Genomic DNA, 17737 nt, shown 5'->3' with positions numbered 1-17737 from the left:
CTAACACTTAAAAGTCTCAACTGTGGGTGGGCTTCTGTAAAATCCAAAACAAGTACTGTCTTATTTCAAAGGGAAGAATCGGGCACACCTAAGCAAAACCAAAGTCCAGCAAAGTAGCTCGAGGCTGGACATCTGGGATTCACTCATGATCCTCTGGGCTCCAAAGGGTACTGGCAGTTCCACTGCTCTGACTCTGCAGTCCACAGAACACTCAGCTCGTCTCGCAGACCCAGGCCAGCTCCATTCCACACCTGCCGCTGTCCTTGGTGGTCGTCCCATGGTCCCGGCATCTCCAAAAAGCTGGGGTCACCACTGAAACTGAGGCTACACCTTCACCAATGGCCTCTTCTTGCCTCTTGGAGTGCAAAGCCTCAGATTCTCTCCATGACCCTTTCAGTCCTGTGGTCTTCGCTGCAACTGAAGCTGCACTTTCTCCTATGGCCTTTCCTGGCCTCTGAGTGCCAAGCCTCAGCTGCTCTCTGTGACCCCTTCACACTTTCATCACCAGAACCATGCAGGAGACTCTTACACATTACCAAGTCCTGCTTCCAGCTTGAAATAGAGGTGTGGGTCCCCTCTGTGTGCTGACCCTGAGGAAATACCTCCCAGAAGACTCCACCACAGTGATGTTGGTCTCTTGTTACTTACAGCTGATTTTTCAGCCCCAGCTAACCAGCATTAATTGTCCCAGTAAAGCAAAGGTTTTACTTCAGGTTCTGGCCTCTTCTTAATCACAGCTGATTCTTCAGGCCCAGCTGACCAGACCCACAGATTCTCAATCTAAAATCTCTTTTCCCTTTGAAGCTTCACAAGCCAGGCCTCCATTGTCTACAACTCTTTCAGCATAACTGTTCCAAGCTCCACTGCAACAAACTCTGATCACGCAATGGCTTTTCCAGCCCAAAGTTCCAAACACTTCCACAGTCCTCCCAAAAACACTAAGGTCAGGTCTGTCATAGCAATATCCCACTCTCTGGTACCAATTTCTGTTCTAGTTTGTTCTTCATTGCTGTGACAAAATATTCTGACCAGTACCAACTTGGGGAGGAAAGGGTTTATTCAGCTTACATCTCCCAGGTCTCAGTTCATCAGGGAGCCCAAGGTAGGAGGAACTCAGGGCAGGATCCTGGAAACAGGATCTGGAGCACAGGCCATGGAAGAATGCTGCTTACTGGCTTACTCCCCTGGCCCCTGCTCATCCTGCTTTCTTATGCCACACAGGCCCACCCTCCCAGGGGTGGCACCACCCACAGTGTGCTGGGCCCTCCCACATCACTCATCAAGAAGATGCCCCTCGGACATTTCTATAGGCCAGTCCAATAGAGGAAATTCCACAATTAAGGCTCCCTCAACCCAGGTGTGTCAAGTTGACACTAAAGCTATCCAGCACACTGTGGCAGTGATGTCACGTTGTATTAATTACTTTTCTGTTGCTGTGATAAAACAAATGACCAAGGCAACTCATAGAAGAGTTTATTTGAACTTAGGGTTTCCAGAAGGACAAGAGTTCATCATGCCAGGGATGCATGGTGGCCGAGGCAGCCAGAGCAGGAAGCTGAATGCTTGCATCTTCAGTCACTCACAGGAAGCAGAAAGAAAGCTGGGGTCCAGGCATGGGGGTGCACTCCTTTAATCCGAGCACTTGGGAGGCAGAGGCAGGTGGATCTCTGTGAGTTCAAGGCCAGCCTGGTCTACATAGTGAGTTCCAGGACAGCTGGAGCTACAGGGAGACCCTGTATCAAAAAGACCAAAAAAAAAGAAGAAGAAAGAAAGGAAGCTGGAAGTAGGAGAGAGAGGCTATGAACTCTCAAAGCCCACCCCCGGTGACATCCTTCCTCCATCCAGCATGGCTACACCTCCTGAAGGTTCCATGACTTCCCAAAACAGCTCCCCTAACTAAGGAGCATATATCAGGTGTTCAAATACTAGAGCCTATGGGGACTCTACTCATTCAATCCACCACAGAGGTGATGGAACCTTTAGGAAGTGGAGCCTAGTGGAAGGAAGTGAGGTTAATGTGGGCATGCCCTTAAATAGAATATTGGAGCCCAGCCCCTTCCTCTCTGTGTGATATTAACAGCTTTGCTTTTACCACATGCACTTGCCACGTTGTTGGGCCTTACCACAAGGCCAAAATGACAGGATCAAGAGACCATGGACTAAAACCTCTGAAACCACCAGCCAAATCTTTCCTCCTTTTAAGTTGTTGTCTCAAATATTTTTATCCCAGTTATAGAAAACTAATATGCACACCAAGTATTTATTCTGAAATGTCTCCAGAGTTTTCTGTCAGTGTTTGCCCAGTCTTGTAATGTTGGAATTCTCTTATTCTCCAATCTTCAGATGTGTGGAACTGCTTCAATCCCATCTCCCAGGGTGGATCCAGCCCAAGATGGGGTACCCAGGATGCTCTGCTGGGGAACTGAGAATTGAGAAAAGCTAGTCAGTCTGGGTAGACTCTTGAACTGAAGCAGTGTAAACCCTGGGGGCCGGGGGGGGGGGCGTTCAGCTCCAGGAAGGTTGTACAAAGAGAAAATAGTGTGGAGGTAGGAGGATGCTATGATGAGGGAGATGAGAAAACACCGTGTCTTTATAATAATTTGGCATTTATCCTCAGAATTCATATTTGCTTTAATAGTTCTATGTTCCTTGTAACTTTTTTCTCCTCAAGCCAAGTGAGGTGGCTCCAGGGCTTGGTCTTATTCTGTACACCACCATGGTTGCTACAGATCCTAAAATGGAAGGCCATGAAGTATCTAGATTATTCTATCTTGACTAGGTCAGGCTAGTAGAATTCATCATTATGAATTTTTTATTTGCATCCACACTGATGTCGTGGTCTTATAATGAATGACCTGAGTGTTTGTGTGACTTGCTCAGGAACCTATAGAAAGAAAATGACAGAGCCAAGCTGGAGTTCAAATCTACCTACCAGGCTGAGGAAGGGGCAGAAAAGGTTCCATTCTGAGCAGATGTGGACAGCATTGCAGCAGGCTTGGCTCTTGGGGATGACTGCTGGGAAGATAATGAGTAGTGACTGAGAGGAGGGTCAGGCAAGCTCTAATGTTATCAAGCATGGTGGGGATTCGTCAGCTTCCACTGATGGTCTATGATTATGGGAATTTCACAAATGACAAAAGCAAAGCCTGCCTTTCCTTCTCCCTGTCCACTTTTCTTTCTCTTTCTCCCCTCCTTCCTTTTCTCTTTTTTCTTCTGTTATCATCAAGGCAGGGTTTCACTGTATCGCTCAAGCTACCCTTAAACTCATGATCTTCCTACCTCACCCTCCGAAGTACTGACACAATTACGGCACTATTTCCATCCTAGAAGAAGGCCTTTCTTCAAGCAGTATTCTGACTTGGGAGGCAAAGCTCAAGCCCCAAACTATCGGGATTAGGCATTCTTCCTTACATCTGGCCTATGTCCAATGAGGCATATGGTACAGGGACTTCTCAGAAGACATTCCCAGAGTGGTGTAAGAGTTGGATGGCCTGATAGCCAACAACCAATCTGAAGCTAATTTATGATGTGGGCCGCTGCTTCTCAGGAGTGCCGGCTGTCTGTGAGTTACCTACAAAACTCATAGCCACTCCTTCCACCGAGGACATGGCTCCCTGCCAGTCACCTCTAAAGAGAGGTTACAGCAGCCCTGCTTTTCTACCAAAAGCCAGCTAGTCAGTGATAGGAAGTGTATGATTGCCTTTAGAACCGACTCTGAAGGCAATAGGCACATCATGGTGAGTGGTTCTAGTTTTAGTTATGAAAGTAAGGATGGCTTTCCCATTTCTTAAGGCCCTGTCATTGCAAACCATGTCCTGCTTGCTCCTTTAAAGCATACAACTTTGTTTCTAGAGATCAAAGTGGACAAAGCTTTCGCAACTCTTCACCCCAGCATTCCCAGAGCATGTGTTCATATCCACCACTCCCTAATGCAAAGAGATGGGAGGAAGCATGTGAGTGTGGCATGCAGTGTAAGGAATATGTCGGCTTTAGAGTCCCAGTTTCCCATCTCCTCCAGCTCGTTGAACAAGTGCCTTGCTTGCTGAGAGCTGCTTGTACTGTTTTTTGAGAGAAGTTTGAAAGCATCTTCCGTGGAGTCTGAGCCTGTGGGGAATTTTTCCTCAACTTTATGATAGCACACCTTTGATTATTGTCATTTTTTCTTTTTTTATATGTGGGGTACGTTTGTGTTTGTGTGGGTGTGTGCACGTATGTGCACATGGAGGCCAGAGGTCAAATGGGTGTCTTTCTCAGTTGCTCTCCAAATTATTTTTTGAGACAAAAGGTTTCTCACTGACTGGAGCTTACTAACTGGCTAGGCTAGCTGGCCAATGAGCTCCAGGGATTCACCTGTCTCCCCACCCCAGTACCGGGTTATAGAAGCGCACGCTGCTGTACCCAGCTTTTTACACTGCTACAGGGGATCCAAACTCAGGTTTTCTTGCTTGCAGAGCAGGGGCTTTACTGACTGAACCTTCTCCCAGGCCTTTCTTGTCAGTTTATGCTTGCCTTTATGGTCCATGTGATGTGATGATAGCGATACCAGGCAGCAGGTGGGTTCTTTGTCTCCATCAGCTAAAAAATTAAGACAGGTAAATGGCACAGTGCAAAGTGGAAGTGTTTATTAGCAAGTGTTGAAGATTTCTCAGGTAGAAAGGGAGCCTCCAGAGATGGAAAGATCACTGACTCTAAGAGAGTTTGGGATTTTCAGTTTAGGGTATCCCACCTAGTGATTTTCCTCCCTCTCTTTTTCTGTTGTCCTAACGGTGTCTGTGAGCCCCTTCTGTAGTAGGGATTGGGTCTCTGTCCATGAGCACAGAAATAACAGAATTGTTGATGGGCTGGGATAAGAGTGGATGCCCCAACTTTCTCTGCCCTATGTGGTATAAACAGGGCTAGAGAGACCCACTGCATGTGAGGGGAAATGGGCTATATTTTGGAGAAATATAAATTTATTGCTTAAATTAAACCCACAAAGAGGAGCTGGAGAAATGGTTAAGCAGCTAAGAGCACTTGCTGTTCTTGCAGAGGACTAGCGTTCAGTTCCCAGCACCAATATCAGGTGGCTTACAACCACCTGGAAATCCAGTTCCAAAGGCTCCAATGGCCTTTTGACCACTGCAGGCATCTGCATGTACCCAGTGCACATAAACTCATACGAGCACACAGAAATGCACATAAATACAAAAGAAATACAAAACATTTTTAAAGCCACAGAGAAATGGAAACTTACAGCCTATTACTGGAGGAAAAACATTTTAAAAAACCACTCAAACTAGGGTTGATATGTTCCTTCTTCTCTCATCATTGGGGCCCACAACCTCAGTAGAATGTATGCTTTCTTTTCTTGGGCAAAATTGGGTGTTTGGTGCTTTGCCCAATAGTTACAATTGAATGAACCTTAGAAAATGCTGGGATATATCATAACAGCTGTGAAGAATAGCACAATAGAATATGCAAAAAACATCTTTATGTTCATGACACTGTTGAATTACACACTGTACACCCTACAATGAGTCTCTTTTGGGTGGATGTCAGCTGCTGCCTGTCTTGCAAATGGCTTGAGACCTGGAGGGCTTTAAAGGTAGGTGGAGGCTGAGGCAGCCAGGAATCTCTACAGAGTGCCAGAGAGAGGCTGGAGAGCGGTGGTAAGGCAGGCAGCAACAGATCCCTTGACTAGAGAGGCGCCTCCCATGCTGCAGCAGCACAGAAAATGGTAAAGCAATGCTCTTGGGAGTCTGCTGAGAAAGCCTTGCCCTCCAGCTTCACCTGCATAGTCGCTGAATTCTCCATTGCTAAGGAAGTTCCTTTACTTGTCTTTTCCCTTCTGGGGGAGGGAAAGCCCAAGTGAGGGGCGATTCACTTGGCTCTGTCTTTCAAGAGGTGCTTCTGTGTGTGTGTGTGTGTGTGTGTGTGTGTGTGTGTGTGTGTGTGTGTGCGCGCGCGCGCGCCTTGGGAGAGGCAGCAGCTGAGTGTTGTAGAGGGTGCTGGGAGCAAGGAAAGTAGCCAGCAATCCTCTGGGAGCCATCCTCCAGGTGGTGAGAGGCACAGGATGTATGTCATGGGCAAGTGTTAAGTATGGTCTGTCCCTCAGGTGCACCAGTACTACAGCTGCCTCCCAGAGGAGAAAGTCCCTTATGTCAACAGTCCTGGAGAGAAACTACGAATCAAACAGCTCCTGCACCAACTGCCACCCCATGACAATGAGGTAAGCTGCTCAGAGGAACCTTCAGTGAATCCTCCCTGTTCCTCATCACGGTGATCAGTGAGATTGCTGTTGAAACCTAACAGTTGGTACTAGATTTGTCTTCCTCAATTAGAGACCAAAGCAACTGATTGGTACTTCTAAGAGAGTGTCACCAAAAACCTGAAGTCTCACCTTGGGCTTGGACTCCAAGCCTGGCATAACTGGCTATTGCAGTAGGGACCACTACTGTTTAAAAGCTCAAGCCTGGGTTATCAGATTAGAGGAGTGGAGTGTGTCCCACTGGTTGCTTGCAGGAGTTGGAAGATGACTAAGACACCCCAGGCCATTTCAAGCCATGCAGAAACATTGTGAATCTCTCAGATTTTTAGGATTTTTTTCATAGGAAATGAATGTACAGATTCTCTATGTCATGGGACAAGAGAAGTTCTGGCTGTCAACATGATTTGGGAGAAGGCAAGGTCTAGCTTGTTAGGGTCATGTGTGTACTTCTAAAAGTGTGGTGGATAGTCCTTTATTCTGATCCCAGAAACATAGCTCTATAAGCAAGCATTTTATTTATGTTGTTTGTTTATTTTTTGAGGCAAGCTCTCACTTTAGCCCAGGATAACTTGGAACTCTCTCTAGAGCTCAGGTGCTCCTCAGACTTCTTCCTAAGTGTTGGGATTACAGATGGAATCTACCCGCCCTGCTACCATTTCTCATTATTGAAATTTGATAGTAAGGGGTAAATTTATAAGCATGCTTTTAGAAGATCACACTGGAAGGAATTATGTTTCTAAGATCTTAATTTTTTAGTGTCTTGTTTCAAAAATTAGGAATTCTACAAAGTTGAACTATTTAGCTCTATATTGAAAACAAGTGTCTAATTTTAGAAGGAAGTAGTATTACCACTATAGAGAGAAGGACACTGATTTCTACCAGCTCACCTCATACATAGGCTGTGTCCTAGGTGTCATGTTTGTATAAAAAGGGGTAAATTTTTTCACATTTTATCTAGTATGTGTCTGTGTTTATGTACATGTCATGGCATGCATGTGAAAGTCAGAGAACAACTTGCAAGAATTAGTTCTCTCCATCTACCATATGAGTTCTGAGGATCAAATTCAGGTCCAGATCATCAGGCTTGGCAGCAAGCACCTTCACCCACTGAGCTATCTTGCTGGCCCGAAAGGGAATTATTTGAGAGGCTAAATCTGAGTGACTGAGGATATAGCTCATGGTATAGCACTTACCTAGCATGTGTCATGCCCTGGGTTTAATCCTCAGCGCTGCAAAAATAAACATTAGAATTTGCGTGAGTGGGACAAAGTTGCTTAAAGTACTGAAGCAACTCCCTAGAAAGCTACACGTCTCTTTCCCGCTGCTTATTTCAGAGTTCGTGAAACAAATACAAATAATGCTTTCTTCTTTAAAGTTGAGAGCACACATTGTAACCTGATGCCCAGTTAACTACTTTGGGAGTGAAAATGCAAGTTTTTACAAGCAGGAGGGGCATGCCTTCCTTCAGAAGCATGCCCATAAAATGTCATTGGTTGGAACCGTGTTTCCTGGGCTCTTCAGGTTATGGAAACTTTCTGGGACATTCCCTTTAAGACTTCTTTTTTAACTCATTTTACTTGAGGGAAGGAAATGGTCTGTCCTGTGCTTTTAGTGGTTTGTTCTGTTTATGGTTAACTGTGCTTTCATAAAAAGAGAGACACCCATTCAGATTACAACTTCCCATTGGTACAATGTGATCATGGGACCTAGTGGACAGAATTAGTTCATTTGACATGGTGTTGTGGCCTCTTTTGAAGATACAAATGAACTCTAAAGCAAATACTTAATTGTTCTCTTTTATTTCGGATAACACAATCTGAATAGACACAGTTGTTCTGATTTTCAAATTGGCACACAACAGTCCCAGTTGACAATTTTTCCTCTCACTATCTTTATGACAAATGGTCTGAGCAATGTAGTCAACATTTCTAATACTCCAAAATAAGCCATGAGACGGTTCAGGACCATGTTTCCCAAAGGAAGGCATAAACATGACTCAGAATGTGATGTGGCCACAGCAATACATAAAGTTGAATCTGTAATGAGAGAGTTAGTCCCTTTTAACTTACATTTCATCTTCGTGATTCAGTGACTAGATAATAAGGAGGAAATTTCAGTCTGGCTCTGGCAAGAGCCTTAGCACCTCTCTAGGCCATTCTGATCTCCAATTTTAAGTCAGAGCATCAGAGAGCTCTCAGCTTTAGGATCTACTGATAATAGAGTGATCAACTGAAATCTCACTTTTCAGAGTTAACTTGTGGTCTTTGTAGGTGACTGATTTTCTGTATGTAGTTATAATTTGTTTTTTCTTTTAAATAAATGTATTCAAGTTTTTTAAAGTGAATTGTTTTTATACATGTGTTTTGCCTACATGCAAGTGCACCACGTGTGCAGTGCTCATGTAGTTCAGAAAATGGCATTAGATCCCCTGGAACTAGAGTTACAGAAGGTTGTTAGCCACTATGTGGGTGCTGGGGACCAAACTTGGGCCCTCTGCAAGAGCAGCCAATGCTCTTAACCACTGAGCCATTTCTCCAGTCCCAAGTGAGTTAAAACCAACATTAATAAATAATAGTTAAGAACCATGACACAATCACCAACATGCAGAAGCAATGGGACACAATGACAGGTCCTAGATGTAGATGCCTTTACTGTGCCTCTCTTAATTCTCTCACCCTTTGTTTAAAAAAGAAGAAAGTATCTTTTGCACACTGACACACTAGTAGAAGTCCAGCAGGCAGCCCCTTCCCTCCTGCACCCAGATACCTCACATATCACCAGTGCTTATGGAAATGCTCTGCAGGCTCAACCTGCCTGTCTTCACTTCCCAAAGCAGGGTGGAGGACAGATGCCATGTGTATGTTGACGGCCAGCCTGGAGCCATTCTTTGATGTCAGGGCTCATTTGCGTAGACACTGGCACATGAAAGTTTTAGCTCCCACAATTTGGAAGGAAGATGCCAAATTCCTCCAAACTCTGAGCCACTCTGGGTTATGTGTCTGAGTGTGGGAACAGAGTAAGGGGTGAGGAGCAGTTCAGCAACATCTAGTTTGCCTGAGGCATGGACTTCATGATTCACAGGTTTTAGAAATTGCCTTTGGTTGTCACCAGTCTTGATACTGGCTCACCTTAAGTAGCTCCAAGCCTGGGGTTGATAATCTCTAAGCATGTGTCAAACCAAGTAGCAGAGTATTCTGTGACGGCAGCCTGAATGTGAGCTTCAGGAGCCCCCACCATGCTGTTCTCTCTGTGTGTTCAGGTTCGATACTGCAACTCCCTCGATGAGGAAGAGAAGAGGGAGCTGAAGCTGTTCAGCAACCAGAGGAAACGTGAGAACTTGGGCCGAGGGAATGTCCGGCCATTCCCCGTCACCATGACAGGAGCTATTTGTGAACAGGTGAGCATGGACAGACAGGGAAGAAACATCTTCTGGCATCCTTTCGCTCATCCGTTCACTCTGAAGTTACTTTATCAAGTGCTTGCTATGTATTCAGCCCTTTGGAGGCCTTGGAGACACAGCAGTGAACAAAAGACATGAAAGCTTAGTCTTTATCTTCTAAAGAGTTATGCTTCAAGGGAAGAAACTAGACAATAAACCGGTGAAGTAGAAAAATTGTGACAGAGAAGAGGACTGGGAAAGGCTGGAAGGGTGGGACGGCTGCAGTCTTAAAGTGATGGGAGAAGACCCGACTCAGAAGGTGGGATCTTGAGCGAAGGCATGTAAATATGGACAGGGGGAAAGGCATGCAGCTCTTGGGCACAAGGAACAGCCAGCTTGGAGGCCTTGAGGCAGGAAGGTGGCTCCTTTAGTCAAAGAATAGTGAGTTGGCCAGTGTGGCTAGGGCAGGGGATAGTGAAGGGCTGAGACAGGGTAGTGAAGGGCTGGGATGAGCGGATTATGTCAGAGTTCATGGAGAGTCATGTAAACCATTGGAAAGACCATGCAGAGGAGTGATGGTTTCATCTTCAGGAAGGAGTCCTTTTGAAACAGTTTGCCTGAGCCATGAGTTCAGGATCATCCAGGTTTGTTGATGCCCTTTAAAAGAGTGGTACCTGAACTTAATCTGAGTTTGAGAGCTCTTTATCAAAGCATAAGAAACCCCATGCAGTCTCCCCAGAACCTCACTAAATTGAAGAATCTGGGGTTTTTTTGTGGGGGGGCAGGGTTGTTGTTATTTTTCTGTAGCTCAGGGCATGGTGGAAGAGAGCTACAGCAGAACAGGAACATCCCCTGCCTGGGCTCACGTCACCCTAGTCCTGCTCCTAAAGATCACCTTGCCCACCCTTCTGTAAATCTTCCCAGTTTTTGTACAGCTCCATCTAATTCAGGTTCTGAGTGGGCCCATAGCAGTGCTAATGACAGGTCAGCTGGGTTAGTAAAGAGGAAGCCAGAAACTATTTGAGAGGTGAAGATACTTTTTGGGGCCCCATTTTGGAATTTCATTGGGGCAAGTGACAGGATTTCAGTAGACAGGATGGAGAACTCCTTGACCAAAGAGGTGGCAGTGGGGGTCTTCATCATTGAAGAAGATCCTTGAGACCAACCTCTGAGATATAAGTGGATGCAGCTTGTTATGTGAAATTCACTATGCTTAATTCAAAGCCTCCCTGGCTCTCAGACAAAGCTCCTGTGAGTGGGGCTCACCTAAAGGAGAACGAAAGTTGGGCCCACATCTGTGTAGGGTAACACTTGGAGTGTTGAGGCAGAAAGACCTTTTATAACAAACCTTATAGAGCTATGGTAATATGATAGTGGATGTAATACTTTAGCTGCTCTCTTATAATCATGGAAGGTGGGTGTTGCCTTCTGTGTTATGATGTCACATACACATGAGCTTCCAGAAGCTGTTTTTCAAGTCCATGCCCTCACTGTGGAAAATATCAATTCATCAATATTCATATTGCATAAAGCTTTGAAGACATCTTCTTTACTTGTTATTCATTCTTCCTGGAGCTCAGCCACCCATGTGGGTCATTCTACTAGACATGGGCCATGACCTCATGGCCAATACCTTGGTGAACAGACAGCATCTTCCTAAACCCACTCCTTCATACTCTCCTCCTCCTTCCAAAAGCCTCACTGCACGACTGTATCCCAACCCCAGCTGTGAGCATGAATTCTGCCTTGTTTGCTTCTGGATAGAGGAGGAAACTTTGGGAAATGAGCAAGAAGGAACACTCAGAAACCATTGCATATTCTGGATTTAAAAAGTGGTGTCTGGGGGCACTGACTGCTCTTGCAGAGGACCCAGGTTCGATTCCCAGCACCCACATGGTGGCTACAAACTGTCCTTAACTCCAGTTCCAGGGGAATCCGAAGCCCTCTTCTGACCTCCGTGGCATTGCACAACATGGGTGCACTCACATATATGTAGGCAATACACTCATCACATAAAATAAAAATAATAAATAAAATATTGTTTTAAAAAAGTGGTATCTTCTAATCAAGACTATATGACAGGATGGCAGGCGAGCACTAAAAGCATGCCTGAAAGGCATAGGGAGAATGGAGAAGTTATTTAAGGGTGGATAGGTTTTATGTGCCTGTTCCTACTTCCATCCAGTGGTTCACACCCCTCCCAGTCAAGCCCTCTCTCTGAAGCCTGTCCTGGTGGTTTTAAGCTTGGCTATGCCTCTGCATATACTTTGGTATATGAGGGAGATGGTAAGGCCTCTCTCTGCATGCAGAAAGCCTGCAGAGAGAGCTCTGTATGCTAGCATACTGAGAGTTCATTTCTCTCTCATCTGTTTCTCTGTTACTTAAGTCACTCCCTTAGGCCCTAAGGTGGGGTCTCCAGCAAGGAACAAGATAAGTCTGCTCTGCCAGGTATAAAAAGCATAAAGCACACTGACTAGTCATGCATAGCTGTGCAGTAGCCAGCTGTGGGTGGTGAGTGGATGACATTCACTCAGAGCTATGAGAGATGGCTGGTTCTGGTACTAATGTTTCTGTTTTCTTCGCAGTGTGGAGGGCAGATTAACGGTGGGGATATCGCTGTGTTCGCATCACGTGCCGGCCATGGGGTTTGCTGGCATCCACCCTGCTTCATATGCACTGTCTGCAATGAGCTCTTGGTTGACTTGATCTACTTTTACCAAGATGGGAAGATCTACTGTGGCAGGCACCATGCCGAGTGCCTGAAGCCACGCTGTGCAGCCTGTGATGAGGTCAGAGCCCCATCCATATGTGAATACTTTAGCTGTTCTATATTTTCATGGAAGATGGGGGTGGCACCATCTGTGGCATGATCACAACACACACACACACACACACACACACACACACACACACATCTCCCCAAACTATTCTCAGTGTCCTTGCCCTACCTGCCATCCCTCCGTTTCACCACAGCATAGTTTATGCGAATGGTCCTTGGCTTCCCAAACAGGAGACAATCACAGGTAGTTCTACCCTCTCATGTTAACCTTTCTAGAGAGAAGCATCACTCATATCCCAATCAGGGTGGACAGAACATCTGATACTGTGGCCTGCCACACTCAGTGAGGCAGAATCAGAGCCTCCTGCATGTGGGGGTGGGGTGGGACGTAGCTGCTACAGCCACAGAGTTCCACATGGCACACACCTGGCACTAGGCCACTTTAGAACTCTCACAGTTAAAAATGTAAAGACGCCATTGAGCACCTTTAGATTTCAGTTAAAATCCTGGAGAGTTTCCATTAGGAATAGAAATACACTTCTCCAGGATCTACTGGAACAGGTTGGAGAGGAGAAGAAAATGGAAGGTGGTATTTTTTCCACCACTTACAAAGGCACCAGCAGTCAGTGCATATCTATCTGAATGTTTCCACTCCTGGCACTAGCTAATATTTGAAAGTGCTGTGCTGAGTCACAATCACAGTGGCACATAAAACTACCACTTGCCATTTTCTCACACCAGAAGGGTACCTAGGAATATGTGACCTTTGCACTATGTGATAGAAAACCTGGCTTAGCTCTAGAAGTCGGGAGCAGAAAGAACAATGTTCCTATATATAGGAATTATTTGGGGAAAGGTCTTACACATGGGTTGCCAACTCAGAAAGTCTTATGGTAATGCTGGTCTTACAAACAGCAGTCTGGAGTTAGTACTCTCCCTTGTCTGCCAGATTCATTAGTCCAAGGGCATTTGTCTCTTAGACTGCCTGTGAGACCTTCATTCTTCTGGGAAGCTGATCAGACTTCACTGATTTAGATTCTGATGCTAATGTTGAGGTGCTAGACTCTCTACGCCCTTAGCTGAAAAACCAATTACAGGTCCAAGTCTATGACTCTGGGTAGCCTCTACCTTCCTAACCTCAGGTACACAGTTGAGTGGCTTTTAGTGCATTCACAAAGTTGAACAGCCATCACTATTACCTGATTTTGTCAGCTGAGACATCAATAACTGTCATCCACTGGACATTCTCCTTCTTAGCCTTTTTGCCCAGTCTTTTCTCTCTCTGGATCATGGATGCTAGGCATTCCATCTGAGCTAAATAATGCAATGTGTCCCATTGTATCTGTCTTTTTCACCTAGCATGATGTCGTCCAAGTTAATTGTGTTATAAATATTAGCACTTCATTCCTTTTCATAACTATATAATAATCAGTTATATGAATGTATTGCATTTGGCTTACCCATTCAACAATTGATGGACATTTGTTTCTACTTTTAGATATCATGAACAATGCTACTTATGAACATTCATGTGAAAGTATCTGGGTGCATTTATATTTTTAATTTTGAGTAATTTTCCTGGTAATTCTAAGCTTAATTTTTGAGGGAAGGCCAAACTGTCTTCTAAAACAGCTGCATCATTTTATATTCCTGCTGTCAATAAAAGACGGCTCTAGTTTTCTACAATTCCAGTTTTTTAATACTTGCCATCCTAATAGGTATAAAATAATATCACATTGATATTTTAAATCATATTTTCCTAACCTTTAATAATGTTGAGAACTTTTTTATATTTTTATCTATTTAACTTTTTGTAGAGCTATGAATAGAAATCCTTTGCTCAATTTTTGTAATTGGGTTATTTCTCCTTTTCATTACTGACCTGTGAGAGTGGTGCCATAGTTGATCATCTTCCTGCAGATGAAATTGTGGTGCTTGTGTTGGTAATGAGTAAGTTTACATGTATGCGATGTAGTTTGATAGTTTGTGGGTCACACCTGCTTTCTTATTCTAGTTTAGGGTTCTGTAACTTCCTCTGAAGTGGGCTTAGACACTGACCATGTGGCTTCCCATCTCCAGATCATCTTTGCAGATGAATGCACAGAAGCCGAGGGGCGTCACTGGCACATGCGACACTTCTGCTGCTTCGAGTGTGAGACAGTGCTGGGGGGCCAGCGCTACATCATGAAGGAGGGAAGACCCTACTGCTGCCACTGTTTTGAGTCCTTATATGCAGAATATTGTGACACCTGTGCCCAACATATAGGTAAGGCCATACTTGGCACTTAGCTTGATCCTTCTGGCATGGGGTTTCTTTTGTGTCTGGCATAATTTGAATCCCTTTGGTTAGAAGTACTGAAAACTCAACTCCTACTAGCTTAAACAAAAAAGAATTTCTTGACAAGCCAAGGAGTATTCCAGATTCTGGTAGAGATGGATGCAGGGCTCAACTCAAAGAAAGTCTATATTTGTTGTTGTTGTTGTTGTTGTTGTTGTTGTTGTTGTTTTGTTCTGTGTCTCAGCTCAGTTTGCCTTCCGGTGGCATCTTTTGGGAGCAAGCTATCCTCAGCCAGTGACTAAGATGGTGGGCTAGTCATATGAAGTCTTAGCACTGGCATTCTCAAAACGAGAGGGACTATGCCAATTCCCAAGTTAGTTCCTCTAAATGGAACCTTACCAGTCCTAACTTGGCCATGGGTCCACCTTCAAGGTGGGATTATGCAGTGCTCTTTCTCACTCAGGAATGTGTGAAGCCTCAGCAGGAAATGTGTGGGTGGGGAGGGATGAAGAGATACCTTTTACAACCTATTTAAGTAGGGGCTGGAGAGTTGGCTCAGCAGTTAAGAGCACTGACTGTTCTTGCAGAAGACCTGGGTTCAATTCCCACTACCCACATAGCAGCTAACAACTGTCCTAATTCCAGTTCCAGGGAATCTGATGGTGCCTTCTGACCTTCACAGGCATTGCGTGACACAGGTGCACTTACATATGTGCAGGCAATACACTCATACACATAAAATAAAAATAATAAATATTTTTTTAACTCAGGAAATGGGCAGAGGAAAGAACCACGGGATTCTTTTGTAGAAAGGGGCCATTGGTGACTTCCAACAAGTGTATCTCCTAAGAACTCAACAAAAGTCAACCTAGCCAAATACAAAACAAATAGTTCATAAGCTGTATGTTCCCCCAGAAACTGGCAGGATGGAGGCGGTGAGAATTGTCCTTTTCTTGCAAGTAACCAGTTTGTTTAGCCCTTCAGCTGTGTGCCAGATCAGCTTGCATTGGACTTGCTTTCACTTTGCCTTTTCTGGCATCTTGGGAATGATCTACATAGTTTTAAAAATGTTGGCAGTGGACAGATGTCTGGCTGTGGGTCATACAATTCCAAGACGCCTGTTCAGAAGCTGCCAGCATCATGCTTGCAATAAGGGAATGTGGACACCTTCCATTTATAAGGTCAATTTGCCCCTATTCATTTGTATAAGGACCCAAAAGAAGTGGTTTCTTCTCTAGCACTAATCAGAAATGATAGATTCAGATGTCAGGTGTGGTAGCCCCTGCCCGTAATCCCGCCCATGACTGCAATCCCAGCACGTGCTGCTCTGCCTTCTGGGGTTAGTGAGGGCATGCCCCCTTCCCCTAAGTACCTGTGTGAACGAGTAGACACTTAACCCACACAGCAACACCACCTCTGATTGCTTTTCTGTGTCCTTTTGTTTTCCGCAGAGGCCAGAAACCCCTCCATAAGAGGCCACTTGGAGTTTTTTCCCAGAAATTTGGAAAAGAAAAATCTGCTTATCACTAGATCCCCTCTGCCTTCTGTTTTCTTTCAGTTGTGCAGAGCTTTTTTTGGCGTTCCCCTTTCCTTTCCATTTAAATCCATGAAAGGCATCCATATTTTACTAGAAATGGCAACCATTGTGGCCTGCAGTTTGATCGATGCTTTAGTTAAATTGCTGTCCCTGATTTTTAAAAATCTACTTTTTGGCAAAATATGATTTCCCTAGGACAGTGAGATTCTGCTGTATGGATCATGCATACCTCAGTCATCAAGTGTTGCACCTCTAGCCATACTGTAAAATTATTCCATATTTATCCAACCATTTAGAGCAAACCCTGCATCAGGCAGCCGTTGCCAGGCCAACGGGACTCTTGCCTGTGCACAGCAGAGTAAACATTCCTATAAACAGATGAGGCTGTGGCAGCAGCAGACACATGCTCCCTCAGAGAAGTGCTTAAAGGGCTTAGAGAGAATTTTTTTAAGGAACGCTTAAATGTTGAGCACAGAGTCCTTTTCCAGATGTCTGGAGTTCAAGAGCAGTTCAGAGGGCCATCTGACGTCGCAGATGTTTATCAGAGGCCATGCTCAGCTGCCTTCTGGGCTGCTTTGAAACATGCCTCCCCTTACTCCCCGCTCCCCAGCCTGTCCTCCTGTGAGGCCCCATCCCAGGAACTTCCTTTCACTGCCACCTCTGAGCACATTTCTATGCAGCTTGGTAGAGGACAGGCGGGAGGAGTAGATAAGGCTACAGCTATGAGAATCAGAGACCGTGCTGAGTAGCTGCCTGCAGTCAAAGATCCAGGGCAGCCAAGGATGCCAGAATGAGCTCTCGGGACTCCTGGCGCATAGGAGAGAGAGTACAGAGAAGAGAGAAGTGCACAGCTCAGGGTTTGCTGTCGGACAGTACCTAGGCAGTGGCCCTCCAGGAAGAGGGAACTAGGCTTCCAGACCTCATAAAACCAGAAGAAAGACAGTTTCTAATAGCTAGCAGGCTCAGGCTCGGCCCTTTGCATAATCAGTCAGTTAATCCTCACAACAGCCCTACAGAGTAAGGATTGTTTTCATCCATGTTGCTCTGCTGAGGAGAACAAGACACAGATGAAGCCATTTGCCTGGAGTCACACAGCTGGAGACCTGACTTGAGCCCAGCAGATGGGCTCCAGCCATTTTACAGCCCACTGGAAGTGACAGGACTGGTCCCATTCTTACCTAGTACATATTTCTGCATCAGAATGCCCCTGCATCTCCCAGGGGCCTGGGCAGAAGTATCCACTGCAGCCCCTGCTTAGACATGTCTATTTCCATCCCCACCCCAGCTTCCCCCCTCAATCTACCTAGTGGTCAGAGGGGTAGAGTTGAATCACACAGTGGCCTTCTCATTTGGGGCTGCCCTGGGACTGCTCCTACCCCCATAAAGAGCCCCTCGTAGTCCCTAGGAACTAGTGCCCAGCTGAGGAGACACTTCCTTTCCCAGGTTGGAGAACAACAAGTTAGAGAAGAATTTGCCTCCTTCCTGTCTGTCCCCAGGCTCTAGTGATGCAAAAGCAG

General features: G+C 45.3%; 1 protein-coding gene across 1 annotated transcript in view; it reads left to right on the top strand.

Moving 5' to 3' along the window:
* Positions 1-17737, top strand: part of Prickle2 (prickle planar cell polarity protein 2) — a gene marked incomplete in the record, with an annotated part of 122260 nt that overhangs the window by 57622 nt on the left and 46901 nt on the right. Inside the window, 4 exon segments of the mRNA XM_017796604.2 lie at positions 6095-6208; positions 9507-9644; positions 12212-12415; positions 14485-14671. Of these exon segments, the coding sequence (XP_017652093.1) occupies positions 6095-6208; positions 9507-9644; positions 12212-12415; positions 14485-14671 (643 nt within the window).

Source organism: Nannospalax galili, unplaced genomic scaffold (assembly GCF_000622305.1).
Source record: "Nannospalax galili isolate Female #2095 unplaced genomic scaffold, S.galili_v1.0 scaffold1051, whole genome shotgun sequence".
In the NCBI taxonomy this organism is placed as follows: Eukaryota; Metazoa; Chordata; class Mammalia; order Rodentia; family Spalacidae; genus Nannospalax; species Nannospalax galili.
Note: the sequence above shows the minus strand (reverse complement) of the source record. Positions and strands in the feature narration are given on the sequence as shown.